The following is a 20506-nucleotide window of genomic DNA, read 5'->3' as shown; positions in this document are numbered from 1 at the left end:
AGCTATGTTGCGCTTGGTGACCTCTGACTGTTTCATCCTAACATCGTTGGTGCCGACGTGGATAACAATATCTCTATACTCTCTACACTCGCCATCTCTGCATGATTCAAGAAGGCAATGAGCTCCATCGGGTCTTTTTAAAAATGGCGGGCGGGGAAGCTAAACCTATGGCGTGATAGTGAGAAGGAGAGATGTCGTTTGGGGAAACGGCTTTTTTCACTCAATCTGTCCAACTTATCACCTTATTGCCTCTAAAATGTAAATAAAACACTAAAGAGTTTATATAATGTGTCATTTCATACCTATTTGAAGGTTTGTGTCGAATTTGAATCAGTTTAGCACTCCCCTAAAAGGCTGATCTTCAGAAGTAAAGAGCGGCTTTTGAGAGTCATGATAGCTTGTAGTGATGACGCAAAAAATGACTAGGTATCCCCCCTTACCCTGTCCCTTTCTTGTTTTTTATCAGTGAGAGAAGTGCTACACCTGGTGGAGAGAGCCAGCCTGAAAACAATGACCAGTAGAAACTGCAGTCATTTTCATTATTCTTAGCAATGATTTAGGAATCCTTGTAAGTATTGTTGTTCGCCTATTGAAATTGAACTTCAGTTCATGAAAATAAATAGCTAGCCAGCTACTTTTTTATTTATTTTTTATTTATTTGATTTATTTCACCTTTATTTAACCTCTCTAGGGTCGGCGGGACGAAATCGTCCCACCTACTCAACAGCCAGTTGAATCCCGTGGCGCGTTATTCAAATACCTTAGAAATGCTATTACTTCAATTTCTCAAACATATGACTATTTTACAGCATTTTAAAGACAAGACTCTCGTTAATCTAACCACACTGTCCGATTTCAAAAAGGCTTTACAACGAAAACAAAACATTAGATTATGTCAGCAGAGTACCCAGCCAGAAATAATCAGACACCCATTTTTCAAGCTAGCATATAATGTCACATAAACCCAAACCACAGCTAAATGCAGCACTAACCTTTGATGATCTTCATCAGATGACAACCCTAGGACATTATGTTATACAATACATGCATGTTTTGTTCAATCAAGTTCATATTTATATCAAAAACCAGCTTTTTACATTAGCATGTGACGTTCAGAACTAGCATACTAGCAAGCAAGCTTCTGGTGAATTTACTAAATTACTCACGATAAACGTTCACAAAAAGCATAACAATTATTTTAAGAATTATAGATACAGAACTCCTCTATGCACTCGCTATGTCCGATTTTAAAATAGCTTTTCGGTGAAAGCACATTTTGCAATATTCTGAGTAGATAGACCGGCATCACAGGGCTAGCTATTTAGACACCCACCAAGTTTAGCCCTGACCAAAGTCAGATTTACTATAAGAAAAATGTTATTACCTTTGGTGTTCTTCGTCAGAATGCACTCCCAGGACTTCTACTTCAATAACAAATGTTGGTTTGGTTCAAAATAATCCATAGTTATGTTCAAATATCCTCTGTTTTGTTCGTGCGTTCAAGACACTATCCGAATGGTAAAGAAGGGTGACGCGCACGACGCATGTCGTGACAAAACATTTCTAAATATTCCATTACCGTACTTCAAAGCATGTCAACCGCTGTTTAAAATTAAGTTTTATGCCATTTTTCTCGTAAAAAAAGCGATAATATTCCGACCGGGAAAGCGTGTTTACGTTCAAAGAGAGAGAAAATAAAAACATGGGATCCCCTCGTGCACGAGCCTCAGTCTGATGGTACTCTGACCGGCCACTATCCAAACGCGCTAATGTTTTTCAGCCAGAGGCTGGAATTACATCATTAAGCTTTTTCCCGGGTTCTGAGAGCCTATGGGAGCCGTAGGAAGTGTCACGTTACAGCAAAGATCCTCAGTTTTCAATAAACAGAGCCAAGAAGAACAAGAACTTGTCAGACAGGCCACTTCCTGTAAGGAATCTTCTCAGGTTTTTGCCTGCCATATGAGTTCTGTTATACTCAGACACCATTCAAACAGTTTTAGAATCTTTAGGGTGTTTTCTATCCAAAGCCAATAATTATATGCATATTCTAGTTACTGGGCAGGAGTAGTAACTAGATTAAATCGGGTACGTTTTTTTATCCGGCCGTGCAAATACTGCCCCCTATCCCCAACAGGTTAACCAGGTAGGCAAGTTGAGAACAAGTTCTCATTTACAATTGCGACCTGGCCAAGATAAAGTAAAGCAGTTCGACAACATATAACAACACAGAGTTACACATGGAGTAAAACAAACATACAGTCAATAATACAGTAGAAAAATAAGTCTATATACAATGTGAGCAAATGAGGCGAGATAAGGGAGGTAAAGGCAAAAAAGGCCATGGTGGCAAAGTAAATACAATATAGCAAGTAAAATACTACAAATCTACCATTCCAGTGGAAGAAAGTAGAAATAGAAATAATGGGGTGCAAAGGAGCTAAATAAATAAATACAGTAGGGGAAGCGGTAGTTGTTTGGGCTAAATTATAGATGGGTTATGTACAGGTGCAGTGATCTGAGAGCTGCTCTGACAGCTGGTGCTTAAAGCTAGAGAGGGAGATAAGTGTTACCAGTTTCAGAGATTTTTGTAGTTCGTTCCAGTCATTGGCAGCAGAGAACTGGAAGGAGAGACGGCCAAAGGAAGAATTGGCTTTGGGGGTGACCAGAGAGATATACCTGCTGGAGCGGGTGCTACAGGTGGGTGCTGCTATGGTGACCAGTGAGCGGAGATAAGGGGGGACTTTACCTAGCAGGGTCTTGTAGATGACCTGGAGCCAGTGGGTTTTGCGACGATTATGAAGCGAGGGCCAGCCAACGAAAGCGTACAGGTCGCAGTGGTGGGTAGTATATGGGGCTTTGGTGACAAAACGGATGGCACTGTGATAGACTGCATCCAGTTTGTTGAGTAGGGTATTGGAGGCTATTTTGTAAATGACATCGCCGAAGTCGAGGATCGGTAGGATTGTCAGTTTTACAAGGGTATGTTTGGCAGCATGAGTGAAGGATGCTTTGTTGCGAAATAGGAAGCCAATTCTAGATTTAACTTTGGATTGGAGATGTTTGATGTGAGTCTGGAAGGAGAGTTTACAGTCTAACCAGACACCTAGGTATTTGTAGTTGTCCACATATTCTAAGTCAGAACCGTCCAGAGTAGTGATGCTGGACAAGCGGGCTGGTGCAGGCAGCGATCGGTTGAAGAGCATGCATTTAGTTTTACTTGTATTTAGGAGCAGTTGGAGGCCACGGAAGGAGAGTTGTATGGCATTGAAGCTCATCTGGAGGGTTGTTAACAGTGTCCAAAGAAGGGCCAGAAGTATATAGAATGGTGTCGTCTGCGTAGAGGTGGATCAGAGACTCACCAGCAGCAAGAGCGACATCATTGATGTATACAGAGAAAAGAGTTGGCCCAAGAATTGAACCCTGTGGCACCCCCATAGACTGCCAGAGGTCTGGACAACAGGCCCTCCGATTTGACACACTGAACTCTATCAGAGAAGTAGTTGGTGAACCAGGCGAGGCAATCATTAGAGAAACCAAGGCTATTGAGTCTGCCGATGAGGATGTGGTGATTGACAGAGTCGAAAGCTTTGCCCAGGTCAATGAATACGGCAGCACAGTATTGTTTCTTATCAATGGCGATTACGATATCGTTTAGGACCTTGAGCATGGCTGAGGTGCACCCATGACCAGCTCGGAAACCAGATTGCATAGCGGACAAGGTGCGGTGGGATTCGAAATGGTCGGTAATCTGTTTGTTGACTTGGCTTTCGAAGACCTTAGAAAGGAAGGGTAGGATAAATATAGGTCTGTAGCAGTTTGGGTCAAGAGTGTCCCCTCCTTTGAAGAGGGGGATGACAGCAGCTGCTTTCCAATCTTTGGGAATCTCAGACGATACGAAAGAGTTTGAACAGGCTAGTAATAGGGGTTGCAACAATTTCGGCAGATAATTTTAGAAAGAAAGGGTCCAGATTGTCTAGCCCGGCTGATTTGTATGGGTCCAAATTTTGCAGCTCTTTCAGAACATCAGCTGAATGGATTTGGGAGAAGGAGAAATGGGGAAGGCTTGGGCGAGTAGCTGTGGGGGGGTGCAGTGCTGTTGACTGCAGTAGGGGTAGCCAGGTGGAAAGCATGGCCAGCCATAGAAAAATGCTTATTGAAATTCTCAATTATAGTGGGTTTATCAGTGGTGACAGAGTTTCCTATCCTCAGTGCAGTGGGCAGTTGGGAGGAGGTGTTCTTATTCTCCATGGACTTTACAGTGTCCCAGAACTTTTTTGAGTTTGTGTTGCAGGAAGCAAATTTCTGCTTGAAAAAGCTAGACTTGGCTTTTCTAACTGCATGTGTATATTGGTTTATAACTTCCCTGAAAAGTTGCATATCATGGGGGCTGTTCGATGCTAATGCAGAACGCCACAGGATGTTTTTGTGTTGGTTAAGATGGTGAGGAAGGCATTTAAAAAAAATAACCAGGCATCCTCTACTGACGGGATGAGGTCAATATCCTTCCAGGATACCCGGGCCAGGTCGATTAGAAAGGCTTGCTCGCTGAAATGTTTCAGGGAGCGTTTGACAGTGATGAGTGGAGGTCGTTTGACCGCTGACCCATTACGGATGCAGGCAATGAGGCAGTGATCGCTGAGATCTTGGTTGAAAACAGCAGAGGTGTATTTAGAGGGCAAGTTGGTTTGGATGATATCTATGAGGGTGCCCGTGAAGCAGCCAGCTAGCTTCATCTGGCTAGTGACGCTCGACCGGACGGGGTTATGTGTTGTGAAGCTAGCCACAATGATTACCGTAATTTCCGGACTATAAGCTGCAATTTCTTTCCCACGCTTTGAACCTCGCGGCATAAACATGGACGCGGCTAATATATGGATTTTTCCCGCTTTCAATTTTTTTGGAAATGAGATGACTTCAGTGGTTTCAGTGCACAGGAGGAGGAAGATGGTGACCAATGACTTTCTTGGTAGGCTACTGTTTACTGCAAATGTTTAATTTTTTTGTTACAAGCCGTGTTTTCTTAAAGCCTGTGTAAAGTTCATTTGTTTCAATGTACCGGTAGGCACCTGCGGCATATAGACATGTGCGGCTTATTTATGTTCAATATAATACTTTTTTTATTTTTTTATTCAGTGGGTGCGGCTTATATTCAGGTGCGCTCAATAGTCCGGAAATTACAGTAGGCACAATAGTGGAATTTGCTGTTTGCCTTCAAAATTAAAGTATGTCATTGACAGTGATGCCAATGAATACAATAGTAGAATTATGCCATACTTTTATTTTGAAGGCTAACCGCAAAGTCTACTATTGTGGCTAGCTTCACATAGATTGGTCCGACCACCATTAATCAAATAAGAACTGTCTTCTAAATTAGGGTTATTTCAGATGACACGTAGCTATATAGTTAGCTAGCTAACTATAGCTACTGAAACAGATTTCATTTTGCTATGTTTTTGTGGAAGAACATTGTTTGCATCCATGAGCTAGCTAGGTTTTTTTTTATTTTTATGACCAGCGAGACAACTTTACCGGCATCATAGCATATGTATCTATGAATCGTTGGGACATGAAATACGAGTGATGGTATGTAAAAAATTAATGAAGGCATTAAATTATTATGTGACGTGCAGTCATATTCAGGTCCTGTTTGGTCTACAAACACAATTTGACAAGTCAAATTGTGTAAACAGTATCTTTTTTGACACGCAAAGACCCAAAAGGTGTTGTATAGAAATCCTGGTTGAGAATGAAATGACTGAACAAATGAACAACGAAACAGCACAGCAAGTGAAAGAAATAGGTTTTCATTATGTTTTACTGGTAATGGGGACATACGTAAATGCCAACAAAATAACTTTTTGGTCAGTGTGGTCGGTGTATGTGTGTGTGTGTGTGGGTAACCTTAATTTAACTAGGCAAGTCAGTTAAGAACAAATTCTTATTTGCAATGACGGCCTACACCGGCCAAACCCAGACAACGCTGGGCCAATTGTGCGCCGCCCTATGGGACTCCCAATCACGGCCAGATGTGATACAGCCTGGAATTGAACCAGGGACTGTAGTGACGCCTCTTGCAATGAGATGCAGTGCCTTAGACCGCTGTGTGTGTGTGTTAACTATTTAACTGTACTAGAATGCTTAAAAGGTCGCAAAAACTTTAAATATCGGTATCGTATTTTTTGGCAAGGAAAATGTTGGATGTCGGTATCGGCCAAAAATGTCTCATTAGTTACAATACTTTGTTGTCCCACATGATGAAATCGGTGAAGGGACTTTTTTTCTTCCATACTATAGTAGTTCATCACACTGTGCTGGGCGATTTTTGTCCAAACTTGGGTGAATGATGCGTCTTGCCATAGAGATCCGGCATTTCCAAAAATGACACTGATTGACCCAAGATGGGAGCTTTAGTAATTACCTGTAATGTTAGTCACACGCAATATCTCAATTGGCCCGGGGGGGGGGGCTGCTGCTGCATCATTTGTGGGGGACGGCATGTTTACTGTTGCCTGTTTTTAACTATCACCATAGATACTTTTTTTTTACACTATTTCCTGATGTTTACATGGCAGCCTAGAGCTGCTAGTTGCCAGCTCATTCTACAGCTGTCACTCTCAGTAGATTCTCAGTTTGATTATTTTTTAGAATAAATCAGGCTCACTTGACTGTGATGTCACTGCACTCTCCTTTTATAGGAACATTGCTTTCTTTGGTCAGTTCCATTTTGAAATGTCTGCTGCCTTGTGCCGTTGTGTACCAGTACAGTACGAGTGAGGGAACAGCCTAAACTTTTTTCACAGATTTAATTTGTATTTATTCCCCCCATAATCCATTACTTTGATCTTTCTTTGTCCCTCATGAAACAAATCGTGGTTATTCCAGACAAAAATGCTGACAAAGATGATTTTAGAATGCCTGTGTCGGGAAGGCGGTCTGTTAGCATCGAAATACATTATAATGATAGGGCTGTTGCTTCATGTTTGCAAGGTCATCCTTTTGGCATTGCATATTCTGCAGAAAATAGATTTTCCATCCTTTAAATGTAGAGTGCTGTAGTCTGCAGTGTTGCTTTATTGTGGGTGGTGAGTTCTTATTTCAGTACTCCTCCTTGAGTCATTTTTTAAAATTTAGACTGATGTTTCAGTAGATAGGTGGCTCAACACCGCACTGTCTAAAAACAGGGCAGTGTGTGCTGTAGGCAAATGCATCATGCATGATGATGTTTAATAGATGGCCTATCTCTGACCAGCCACAGTTCATAGAGTTTTTTTTTTTTTTTAATATATTTTTTTAGGAGTAGATCAGCTTTAATACTGCAGATACATTGTGGGTTCTATTAATGTAATTGGTACCAGTCAAACGTTTGGACACCTACTCATTCAAGGGTTTTTCGTTACACAACTGATTGGCTCAAACACATTAAGAAGGAAATAAATTTCAGAAATGAACTTTTAACGAGGCACACCTGTTAATTAAAATGCATTCCAGGTGACTACCTCATGAAGCTGGATGAGAGAATGCCAAGAGTGTGCATAACTGTCATCAAGGCAAAGGTGGCTACTTTGAAGAATCTCAAATAGGGCTGGGCGATGACTATACATCGTGTGACGATCGAAAAACGTCTATCGTTTCATATGCTCTATTGTTTATTTCGTTGTCACATTCTTTACGGCAATATTTTGGACAACACTTTGCGTTCTTCCACACGTGCCGTGTGAAAGGAAATTTGCAACACAAACAAACATGGAGGAGCGTGAACGTGACACAGAGCACGGAGACATCGAGCTCGTAACTAAAAGAGGGGCTACTTCGGGTCGCATGGACGTTGTTTTGGGTATGAAAAGTCTGACACGGACCAGAAAACCGTCCTCTGCAAAATATGCCGCAGGCCGGTCCCGACAACAGGCTCAAACACCACTAACCTACGCAAGAATCATGTGAAACAGTACGGAGAGAGTCTACGGATGAGACGCAAAAAAGTACAGTACAGTGCTCAAAACAAACCCCCGACTCAGACGTTGAAAGAGGCTTTTGTCCGCGGCACACCATATGGCAAAGAATCACGAAGATGGAAGGAGATAACAGCTGCCGTTACAACTTACATCTGCAAAGACATGGCCCCAATTTACACGGTCGAGAAACGGTGGTTTCATGAGTTGGTGCTTTCGTGACTTGGTGCTAACACTCGACCCAATGTACCAAATGCAAATTGATATGTGACACGTATTAATGCCAAAATAACATTCAAAACAGGCAAGCCCCCAAAAACAGGGGGGACAACAAACCTTACCACACAGCCAAGACACAGCAGGAGTGGCTTCAGGACAAGTCTCTGAATGTCCTTGAGTGGCCCAGCAATAGCCCGGACTTGAACCCAATCGTACATCTCTTGGGAGACCTGAAAATAGCTGTGCAGCAACGCTCCCCATACAACCTGACCATGCTTGAGAGGATCTGCAGAGAAGAATGGGAGAAAATCCCCAAATACAGGTTTGCCAAGCTTGTACCGTCATACCCAAGAAGACTCGAGGCTGTAATCACTGCCAAAGGTGCTTCAACAAAGTACTGAGTAAAGGGTCTGAATACTTAGTAAATGTGATATTCCTCTTTTTCATTTTTTAATAAATTGGCAAACATTTCTAAAAACATTTACATTTAAGTCATTTAGCAGACGCTCTTACAAATTGCTTTGTTTGTTATGGGGTATTGTGTCTAGATTGAGTGGGGGGGAAACGATTTAATACATTTTAGAATAAGGCTGTAACCTGACTATGGAAAAAGTCAAAGGGTCTGAACTTTCTGAAGGCAGTGTGTGTGTGGAGTAAACTAATGGACAACAACAGTTATGCTTCTACTTCCAGCTTATATATACATTTTACAGACACTGAATATTTTACATTAGTTATCTTTTTTAATTTGTTTTTAGTCCCACCCTTCAGCTACCCTCAACCCCTCCCATCTATCTCTGAAAACCTTCCAGTTTTGATTTCTAATTGCCATATATTTTTTTCAACTGCTGTAATGTTTCACTTTCTATTCTCATAGTTTCTACAGATTGTAAATTAAAGATTAACATTTTTACTAAGAGTATTATTGATCAATTGACCTATGGCTTTTAAAGTCACCAAGGAGTGCTATTTGGAGAGATCCAGGTAAATGTTGCAATTCTTCAGTCATTCCTGTACCTGCGACCAAAACAAAGCTACATATGGGCAGTATCAAAACAAGTGATCTAATGATTCTCTAAACAGCAAAATCTGCAGAGCTGGGCAGAGTTTTTGTCAGTTCATAAACCATGTGCCATGGAATCGGCACATCAAATCTCTTGCCAACTATGGTGCAGTTGTACATTTTTTTGGTTCTTAAATTCAACTGGTATACTTTTATTTTTCACAATTTTCTTTAACCAATTTTGGCCTTTAATGTAGGGCTGACAGACAAGTTCCTTACCTTCTTTCACTTGCCTCATTCTTCCCTCCATCTTGTCTCTGTCCCCACAGCGTTCAGCCTCCACCAGCCTATGCCCATCCCACCACAGCCAGCTACAATGTCCAGCCGGCCCCTGCCGTGGCCCATGCAGTGACTGCCTCCTATGCCCCTGCCCCTGCACAACCAGCCAGGCCCGTTGCCTCTGCCTACCCGGTGGCCTACCAGACCCACCCTGCACCCCCAGACTATGGCTACCGGCAGCCGGACCCCACGCCCCAACCCACCACCACCCCACAGACATACCAGCTACCGATATACACCGAAACGGTAAGTCACAATTCCATTCCTTATCATCCCGTTGCATGCTGTTGTCGTGTTTTAGCTATTGCAGTGGTCGATCACGATCGACTGGTCGAGCGTCAAGGAATTCCTAGTCGATCACCAAAAATGTCTGTAGAAAAGCCAACGTGGCTTGTGCTCCTTTTTTTTGTGTGTGTTGCGCTATTAGCCGTAGGTGCACACGTGTCGCTTGCTCTGCGTTTTGATTATTATTAGCAGCAGCTCGTTGTCTATATTTTAATATCGAGGAATATTTCACTTTCTCTGGTCATAGGAACAACATGAATTTATGCATGAGGCAGATGCGGTGCAACTCGAGTTTCGCCATCAGGTGGAGACGGTGTGCCCTCGCTCTGGTCAGTCTCACCGACTGGGGAAAAATCGCTTTGAACGGTCATCCAACTTGGAATTCCAAGTCGGAACTCGGGCTTCTTTCTAGAGCTCCGACTTTCCAATCTAAAGATCATTGACCTCCTTTTTATTCCCGAGTTCCCTGTTGTCTTGAAAACACCATGACCATCAGATGCAGGTACCATCAGTCCAGTAAAATAAAGAAGCGAATTATTAAAATTTATGCTCCGCTGTGCCTCACAAGTGCTACACCAAGTGATCTATTTTGTTATCAAAGCTCGACTTTTGAAGTATAATATGGTCTAAGAAGAACAATATTGGCAGACCATGCATATAGCCAATATGATGTGATAATGTATTAGTCCTACTGCACAAACCTCATTCCTACAGAACAGTTTTTATTAGCTTAATGTTACAGTTAAGTCATGTTTTAAAAATCTGTGCGGTAGATCTCGGCTTGCTTGACTCAAAAGGTTGGTGACCATTGAGCTATTCTATATAAATGCAAATACATGGGGAGAATTTTAGATTGTTAAAGTCACAATCTATTTTGCATACTATTTACACTTTTCTGCCATCCATGTTCATGCTGTAAAACAACCTTTCAGGATAACTACAGTTACGGACGCCTGCCTGCAGCCACTAGTTATGAGACTAAGCAGTACTACCAGACGAGTGTAGCTCCAGCTCAGCGTACACCAACAGAAGCTTACTACCAGACAGGTGAGTCATTGCCAACCTTATTCCCACACATAATCGCACATAAACAGTCATAACACTCTAATACAAAAGCCACTAATTCATTTGAAATGTTCTCTCGTCTGACACTACATCGTTTTTTACTGTGTTATACACTATTAATTTAAACATCTACACTGTGCAAAAGAACTTGGCTGCTGGTATACTACAAAAGCCAGTGTATTGAATATCGTTGAATTGGAGCCAAGCCTGTTAAACAACACTCTGTGATTGTTTCCTTCCCTTCCCTGTAGGCGTGAAGAGTGGCTACAGTCCAGTCAGCACAGTATACAGCCAGCCGCCACCACCACAGAGGCATGTCACAACTTTAAAGCCTCTGGCCCCTGCCAGCTCAGTGTCCACCAGCTACAACATCTACCCAGTGTCCACCAGTGTACAGCAGCCCCCCATCTCGTCTTACACCCCCTGCTCGTCCTTCAGCTCCACAGCTGGCACCTACTCTGGTAAGAACGAGAGCTTATCCCCACACAGCCAAGAATCAACCATTGTGAAATCCAAGCAAGCACAGCTTGCATATTTGTCACAGCGTATGTTTTTACAGTGTGACACCCCCCACCCTTCTGCCCCGTCTCAACTCTCCATTTTTTACTTCTCAGGCGTCAGCTACTCTACTTATGATTCAAGTGGCTACACTTCCACCCCCTCATACTACCAGCCTGCCCAGCTACCTCCTCCTCAGCCCCAGCCGCCCCCCCAGCAGTCCCATCCGCCTCCCAAGCAGCTCACCAGCTCCTCCTGGAGCAACGCGGGCAGCAACATGGTGACATCTCCCACGGTCAACGCCTACAAGAAGCCCATGTTCCACCAGAACAAGCTTCAGAAGCCGAAAGGGCCGCCCAAGCAACCCCAGCTGCACTACTGCGACATCTGCAAGATCAGCTGTGCTGGACCGCAGGTAGCGGTGCTTTGTGGATGATGCGTTATGAGGGACAGGTTATTTGTTAGCAATGGACATCAGCACTTTAGAGTCAAGTGAATGTACAGTATTTTAACATGCAACAGTTAAACATGCAAAGTGCCTAAGAGGAGACATACTGTAGCAACACAGGATGTAAATTTTTTTGTTGTTGTGGTTGAAGGTTTGCTTTTGTAGATAAGTTTAATTAACTGTTGTTGAATTGTTTTCTCTGCAGACGTACCGAGAGCACCTCGAGGGCCAGAAGCACAAGAAGAAGGATGCAGCTCTCAAGTCTGGCAGCGCGGGGGGGAGCAACGGGCCCCGGGGGATTCAGACCCAGCTACGCTGTGAACTATGTGACATTGCCTGCACTGGCGTAGACGCGTACGCTGCCCATATCCGAGGAGCCAAGCACCAGAAGGTCAGCACAGCTGCACTGACAGGAGGAGTAACCTCAGGCAACTAGCTAGCTAATTGATGCACCGTTTAGCTAGCTAATTGATGCACCGTTTAGCTAGCTAATTGATGCACCGTTTAGCTAGCTAATTGATGCACCGTTTAGCTAGCTAATTGATGCACCGTTTAGCTAGCTAATTGATGCACCGTTTAGCTAGCTAATTTGTCTAGATCAGCTCTGTGATAGTCACACGTTGGTATATCTTTAGTATAACACTTTTTAATCAGGTATTTATGTGACATCCATTTTGTTACTTTTTATTTTATTTAGCCAGTATAGCCCACTTCGTAACAGTTGCCAATGTTTTCCAGGGAGTCCTACGGAGTCCACCTCACAATGTATTATGATGTTTTATTTAGGGCCGGGACGATACCAGTATCACGATACTCGTTAGTATTGTGGCAAGGAAACAAAGCAGATTTAACTTTTTAGGAAAACAGCCCTGTTGGAAACAAACATTATGTTGTCATCCAGAGTCACATGTATTTATTTTCCAAGCTATAGCACACAATATTTTACATACAGCAGGTTTTTAAAGGACCAAAGAGTTTGGTCTCCTTCGTGTTTTCGCCATGGAAAAAAGTATTGCGATACTGGTATCGTCCATGCCTTAGTTTTATTTCTCTCCCTCTTAAAACCCTGTGTAGGTGGTGAAGCTCCACACCAAACTAGGCAAACCTATACCTTCAACTGAGCCTGTTTTAGTGAACAATGCTCCAATTATCTCAACGTCGACAGCTGGGAAGACAACCCCTATCATTGTTACGGCAACTGCCCCGGTAGCACCACCCAAACTGGTGGTCGTAAACGCCACCAAGGCCCCAGCACCTGTGAAGAAGCCAGTCGCACCCAAAATAACCCTCCTTGGTAAGTCTTCCAAGGAATCAGTGTTTATTAGTTGGAATGATGATATCTGTGCTGACAGAATAAACCAATAATGTTTCATTTAAGCAGTAATTTTGGAGTATGGAGCATTTTAACTACAATGCTAAAATGCTCCATACTTATATTTGGCCTTTCTCTTGACAGCCAACAAGCCGGCCACCCCTCCAGTAGCCAAGGAGAATGAGGCCAAGCAGTCAGCAACAGCGTCAAAGAGTGAGACCACGAGTGACGATGAGGACGGGGATGGAGTGGGGAGGCAGGGCGACGTCCAGCCTGTAGGACATGACTATGTGGAGGAGGTAGGAGTTCATTTATTTCTTATTTATTTCATTGATTCACTAACCATGTTGTTAAAAATACTAAGGTTATGGTATGTTGTAATGCAAGTTTACATTTTTTTCCTCAGGTGCGTAATGATGATGGGAAGGTAATTCGCTTCCACTGTAAACTCTGTGAATGCAGTTTCAATGACCCCAATGCTAAAGACATGCACCTGAAGGGACGCAGGCACCGGCTGCAGTACAAGGTAAAAAAATGGATCGTATATAGCACCATCTTTTCGCAAGACGTTTCTAGAGCTAGCAGCTACGCACTACAATGCACTTATTGTACTGCCAAAATGATTAACTGTAACTTAGGCATTGAACCCTGTGACCTGTTGTACAAGCATTATGTCAAGTCACTGCAAAACTAGCGCCACTAGATGGCAGAATGTATTTAGGCAGGATGTAGACATTGCTTGATGTCCTGTAGCCCCCTTGTAATTTGGTCATCTGTTGAATTATGTATACCTTGACACATCATATAATAATTTATTTGGATGATGGCTATAGGCCTACCTCTCAGTTGGAGAGCCTGCTACTCACTCACTGGGTGTGTGGTATGTATGACAGCTCTTGATATTGTTTACTATCCCTTCCATCCCCTCCTGTAGAAGAAGGTGAACCCAGAGCTGCCGGTGGAGATCAAGCCCAGTAATCGGGCCAGGAAGCTGCAAGAGGGCAAACTGAGGAAACAGAAGCAGAAGGCTGTGCTGAAGAGACAGCGGGATGACGAGCAGCGCTGGCACTTGGAGATGAGGTCAGAGCCAGACAGCAGCTGGCAAACAGAGATGAGGTCAGAGCCCTTGCTTAGGCACAGATCTAGGATCAAGCTTACCCTCCCCAAATCCTAGCCTCATCCATTTAGGGTTAAGGTTTGAGCTGTGCTTAGTCATTCTTCCTATGTTTCTTGCTGATGTCAGAGGAAAGCAGACAGGGGAACCTCGCTTGTGGGTGCTGGGTAAACTCCCCATGCAGTTTTGCAGCTCACGCTGTCACACTGTGGTTCAACCAAAAGGGGAATCTCCTGCTTTCTTCAGCAGGCAATGCATGTGTAGAAGCACGGTGGCTAGGAAAAATCCTTTAGAAAGGCAGGAACCTAAAGAGGAACCAGGCTCTGAGGGGTGGTTGTTCCGGGTGGAGATTAGAAGAGTACATGGTCATTAACCTGTTAGGGCTAGGGGGCAGCATTTGCACGTCTGGATAAAAAAAATGTACCCGATTTAATCTGGTTACTAATCCTACCCAGTAACTAGAATATGCATATACTTATTATATATGGATAGAAAACACTCTAAAGTTTCTAAAACTGTTTGAATGGTGTCTGTGAGTATAACAGAACTCATTTGGCAGGCAAAACCCTGAGACATTTTCTGACAGGAAGTGGATACCTGATGTGTTGTATTGACTTTAAACCTATCCCATTGAAAAACACAGGGGCTGAGGAATATTTTGGCACTTCCTATTGCTTCCACTAGATGTCACCAGCCTTTACAAAGTGTTTTGAGTCTTCTGGAGGGAGATCTGACCGAACAAGAGCCATGGAACGATGATGTCCCATTAGACACCTGGCGCGCGAGTTCATGTTGGGTACCCTCGTTCCAATACGTTATAAAAGAGTATGCATTCGTCCACCTTGAATATTATTCATGTTCTGGTTAAAAAAGGCCCTAATGATTTATGCTATACAACGTTTGACATGTTTGAACGAACGTAAATATATTTTTTCCCCTCGTTCATGACGAGAAGTCCGGCTGGCTTAGATCATGTGCTAACAAGACGGAGATTTTTGGACATAAATTATGAGCTTTTTTGAACAAAACTACATTCGTTATGGACCTGTGATACCTGGAAGTGACATCTGATGAAGAGAATCAAAGGTAATGGATTATTTACATAGTATTTTCGATTTTAGATCTCCCCAACATGACGTCTAGTCTGTATCGCAACGCGTATTTTTCTGGGCGCAGTGCTCAGATTATTGCTAAGTGTGATTTCCCAGTAAGGTTATTTTTAAATCTGGCAAGTTGATTGCGTTCAAGAGATGTAAATCTATAATTCTTTAAATGACAATATAATATTTTACCAATGTTTTCTAATTTTAATTATTTAATTTGTGACGCTGACTTGACTGCCGGTTATTGGAGGGAAACGATTTCCTCAACATCAATGCCATAGTAAAACGCTGTTTTTGGATATAAATATGAACTTGATAGAACTAAAAATGCATGCATTGTCTAACATAATGTCCTAGGAGTGTCATCTGATGGAGATTGTAAAAGGTTAGTGCATCATTTTAGCTGGTTTTATGGTTTTGGTGACCCTGTCTTTGACTTGACAAAACATTACACACAACTCTTGTAAATGTACTGTCCTAACATACTCTAAATTTATGCTTTCGCCGTAAAACCTTTTTGAAATCGTAAAACGTGGTTAGATTAAGGAGATGTTTATCTTTCAAAGGGTGTAAAATAGTTGTATGTTTGAAAAATTTGAATTTTGACATTTATTTGGATTCAAATTTGCCGCTCTTGAAATGCACCTGCTGTTGATGGAGTGCACCACGGGTGGCACGCTAGCGTCCCACCTAGCCCATAGAGGTTAAGGCCAGATTGTTCTTCAAGATGTTCAAACGTTCATAGATGACCAGCAGGGTTAAATAATAATCAGTGCTTGTAGAGGGTGTAACAGGTCAGTACCTCAGGAGTAAATGTTAGTTGGCTTTTCATAGCTGAGAATTCAGAGGTCGAGGCAGCAGGTGCGATAGAGAGTTGAAAACCGCAGGTCCGGGACAAGGTAGCACGTCCGGTGAACAGGTCAGGGTTCCATAGCCGCAGGCAGAACAGTTGGAGCTGGAGCAGCAGCATGACCAGGTGGACTGAGGACAGCAAGGAGTCATCAGGCAGGTAGTTCTGAGGCATGGTCCTAGGGCTCAGGTCCTCTGGGAGGAGAGGGAGAAAGATAATTAGAGGGAGCATACTTAAATTCACACAGGACACCAGATAAGACAGGAGAATTACACCAGATATACCAGACTGACACTAGCCCTCCAGGTACATAGACTATTGCAGCATAGATACTGGAGGCTGAGACGGGGGGTTGAAGGACACTGTGGCCCCATCCAACGATGCCCCCAGACAGGGCCAACCAGGCAGGATATAACCCCACCCACTTTGCCAAAGCACAGCCCCCACACCACTAGAGGGATATCAACAGGCCACGAACTTACTACCCTGAGACAAGGCTGAGTATAGCCCACGAAGATCGCCTCCACCACACGAGCCTGAGGGGGCACAAAACCGGACAGGAAGATTACGTCAGTGACTCAACCCCCTCAAGTGACACACCTAGGGACGGCATGGAAGAGCACTAGTAAGCCAGTGACTCCGCCGCCGTAATATGGTTAGAGGCAGTGCCTTGCCGTTCACCTTCGCACCCCTGGGCCAGACTACACTCAATCATCAAATTGTATTTGTCACATGTGCCGAATACAACAGGTGTAGACCTTACCGTGAAATGCTTACTTACAAGCCCTTAACCAACAATGCAGTTCAATACATAAAGAAGAAAATATTTACTAAAAAAAATAAAAAATATCCAAAAGTAACACAAGAAAATGACATAACAATAACTAGGCTATATAAAGGGGGTATTGGCACCGAGTCAATGTGTTGGGGTACAGGTTAGGACCTACTGAAGAGAAGACTTAAAGTCTGCGTCTCTCACATGAATAGGCAGACCATTCCTTAAAAATAGAGTTCTATAGGAGAAAGCCCTGCCTACAGCTGTTGCTTAGAAATTCTCGGGACAATAAGGAGGCCTGTGTCTTGTGACCGTAGGTGTAGGTATTAACGCAGGACCAGATCGGAGAGATGGGTAGGAGCAAGCACATGTAATGTTTTGTAGGTTAGCAGTAAAACCTTGAACTCAGCCCTAGCCTTAACAGGAAGCCAGTGTAGAGGCTAGCACTGGAGTAATATGATCACATTTTTGGGGGTTCTTGTCAAGATTTTAGCAGCAGTGTTTTACTTCTTCAGCATTGGTGGGTCCCCTGCGGGACGGTTGAGCTAACGTAGGCTAATGTGATTAGCATGAGGTTGTAAGTAACAAAAACATTTCCCAGAACATTGACATATCTGATATTGGCAGAAAGCTTAAATGTTTGTTAATCTAACTGCACTGTCGAATTTACAGTAGCTATTACAGTGAAAGAATACCATGCTATTCTTTGAGGAGAGTGCACAGTTTTGAACTTGAAAAGGTATTATTAAACAAATTAGGCACATTTGGGCAGTCTTGATACAACATTTTGAACAGAAATGCAATGGTTCATTGGATCACCTAAAACTTTGCACATTCACTGCTGCCATCTAGTGGCCATAATCTAAATTGGACCTGGGCTGGAATAATACATTATGGCCTTTCTCTTGCATTTCAAAGATGATGGTACGAAGAAATACAAACATTTTCTTTCTTCTTTCTTTGCATTATCTTTTACCAGATCTAATGTGTTGTTCTCCTACATTCCTTTCACATTTCCAGAATACTTCAGTGTTTCCTTTCAAATGGTACCAAGAATATGCAAATCCTTGCTTCAGGGCCTGAGCTACAGGCAGTTAGATTTGGGTATGTCATTTTAGGCGACATTTTTTTGGGGGGAACGGGCCCATCCGTAAGAGGTTTTAACACTAACTGAGCTTTATTTAGTGCTTTATTTTTTTATATATATATTTTTTTTTCAACTTTATTAGCCAGGTAGGCCAGTTGAGAACAAGTTCTCATCTACAACTGCAACATGGCCAAGATTAAGCAAAGCCGTGCGACACAGAGTTACACATGGGATAAACAAACGTACAGTGTGTGCAAATGTAGTATGATTAGGGAGGTAAGGCATTAAATAGGCAATTAAACACTGGAGCGATAGATGTGCAGAAGATGAATGTGCCAGTAGAGATACTGGGGTGCAAAGGAGCAAAAAATAAATAACAATATGGGGATGAGGTAGTTGGGTGGGCTATTTAGATGGGCTGTGTACAGGTACAATGATCGGTAAGCTGCTCTGACAGCTGATGCTTAAAGTTAGTGAGGGAGTCTCCAACTTCAGTGATTTTTGCAATTCGTTTGTCAATGGCAGCAGAGAACTGGAAGGAAAGGCGGCCAATGGAGGTGTTGGCTTTGGGGATGACCAGTGAAATATACCTGCTGGAGCGCGTGCTACGGGTGGGTGCTGCTATGGTGACCAGTGAGCTGAGATAAGGCGGGGCTTTACCTAGCAAAGACTTGTAGGTGACCTGGAGCCAGTGGGTTTGGCGACAAATATGAAGCGAGGGCCAGCCAATGAGAGCATACAGGTTGCAGTGGTAGGTAGTATATGGGGCTTTGGTGACAAAACAGATGGCACTGTGATAGACTACATCCAGTTTTCTGAGGAGAGTGTTGAAGGCTATTTTGTAAATGACATCACCCGAAGTCAAGGATCGGTAGGATGGTCAGTTTTACGAGGGTATGTTTGGCAGCATGAGTGAAGGATTCTTTGTTGCGAAATAGGAAGTCGAATCTAGATTTAATTTTGGATTGGAGATGCTTAATGTGAGTCTGGAAGGAGAGTTTACAGTCTAACCAGACACCTAGGTATTTGTAGTTGTCCACATGTTCTAAGTCGGAATATCCAGAGTAGTGATGCTAGATGGGCGGGTGCGAGCAGTAATCGGTTGAAGAGCATGCATTTAGTTTTACTTGCATTTAAGAGCAGTTGGAGGCCACAGAAGGATTGTTGTATGGCATTGAAGATCGTCTGGAGGTTTGTTAACACAGTGGCCAAAGAAGGGCCAGAAGTATACAGAATGGTGTCGTCTGCGTAGAGGTGTATCAGAGAATCACCAGCAGCAAGAGCGACATCATTGATATATACAGAGAAAAGAGTCCGCCCGAGAATTGAACCCTGTGGCACCCCCATAGACTGCCAGAGGTCCAGACAACAGGCCCTCCGATTTGACACACTGAACTCTGTCTGAGAACCAGGCGAGGCAGTAATTTGAGAAGCCAAGGCTGTTGAGTCTGCCGATAAGAATGTGGTGATTGACAGAGTCGAAAGCCTTGGCCAGGTCGATGAAGATGGCTGCACAGTATTGTCTTTTATCGATGGCGGTTATGATATCATTTAGGACCTTGAGCGTGGCTGAGGTGCACCCATGACCAGCTCGTAAACCAGATTGCATAGCGGAGAAGGTACGGTGGGATTCGAAATGGTCGGTGATCTGTTTGTTAACTTGGCTTTCGAAGACCTTAGATAGGCAGGGTAGGATAGATATAGGTCTGTAACAGTTTGGGTCTAGAGTATCTCCCCCTTTGAAGAGGGGAATGACCGCGGCAGCTTTCTAGTCTTTAGGGATCTCAGACGATACGAAAGAGAGGTTGAACAGGCTAGTAATAGGGGTTGCAACAATTTCGGCAGATCATTTTAGAAAGAGAGGGTCCAGATTGTCTAGCCCAGCTGATTTGTAGGTGTCCAGATTTTGCAGAACAGCAGCTATCTGGATTTGGGTGAAGGAGAAATGGGGGAGGCTTGGGAAAGTTGCTGTGAGGGGCGCAGAACTATTGACTAGGGTAGAGGTAACCAGGTGGAAAGCATGGCCAGCCGTAGAAAAATGCTGATTGAAATTCTCTATTGTAGATTTATCGGTGGTGAAAGTGTTTCCTAGCCTCAGTGCAGTGGGCAGCTGGGAGGAGGTGCTCTTATTCTCCATGGACTTTAGTGTCCCAGAACTTTTTGGAGTTTGTGCTACAGGATGCACATTTTTGTTTGATAAAGCTAGCCTTTGCTTTCCTAACTGCCTGTGTATATTGGTTCCTAACTTCCCTGAAAAGTTGCATATCGCGGGGGCTATTCGATGCTAATGCAGAACGCCACAGGATGTTTTTGTGCTGGTCAAGGGCAGTTAGGTCTGGGGTGAACCAAGGGCTATATCTTTTCTTAGTTCTACTTTTTTTTGAATGGGGCATGTTTATTTTATAAGGTGAGGAAAGCACTTTTAAAGAATAACCAGGCATCCTGTACTGACGGAATGT

At 43.3% G+C, this 20506-nt stretch overlaps 1 protein-coding gene across 5 annotated transcripts in view; it reads left to right on the top strand.

Annotated features, from left to right (window-relative positions):
- Positions 1-20506, top strand: part of LOC106573822 (zinc finger RNA-binding protein) — a 44969-nt gene that overhangs the window by 8200 nt on the left and 16263 nt on the right. For 2 of the 5 annotated variants that reach the window (XM_014149188.3, XM_014149187.3), the window contains exons 2-10: positions 9501-9756; positions 10728-10842; positions 11112-11321; positions 11475-11773; positions 12012-12197; positions 12881-13100; positions 13263-13417; positions 13525-13644; positions 14053-14198. In XM_014149188.3, coding sequence (XP_014004663.3) covers positions 9501-9756; positions 10728-10842; positions 11112-11321; positions 11475-11773; positions 12012-12197; positions 12881-13100; positions 13263-13417; positions 13525-13644; positions 14053-14198 — 1707 coding nt within the window. Of the gene's footprint in view, positions 1-7932; positions 8491-9500; positions 9757-10727; positions 10843-11111; positions 11322-11474; positions 11774-12011; positions 12198-12880; positions 13101-13262; positions 13418-13524; positions 13645-14052; positions 14235-20506 lie in introns of those variants that run through there. The other 3 variants (XM_014149186.3, XM_014149185.3, XM_082962725.1) reach the window with 2 other exon arrangements.

Source organism: Salmo salar, chromosome 16, assembly GCF_965601325.2.
Source record: "Salmo salar chromosome 16, fSalSal1, whole genome shotgun sequence".
NCBI classification, from domain to species: Eukaryota; Metazoa; Chordata; class Actinopteri; order Salmoniformes; family Salmonidae; genus Salmo; species Salmo salar.
The sequence above is the reverse complement of the archived record's forward strand: the minus strand, read 5'-3'. Positions and strand labels throughout refer to the sequence as shown.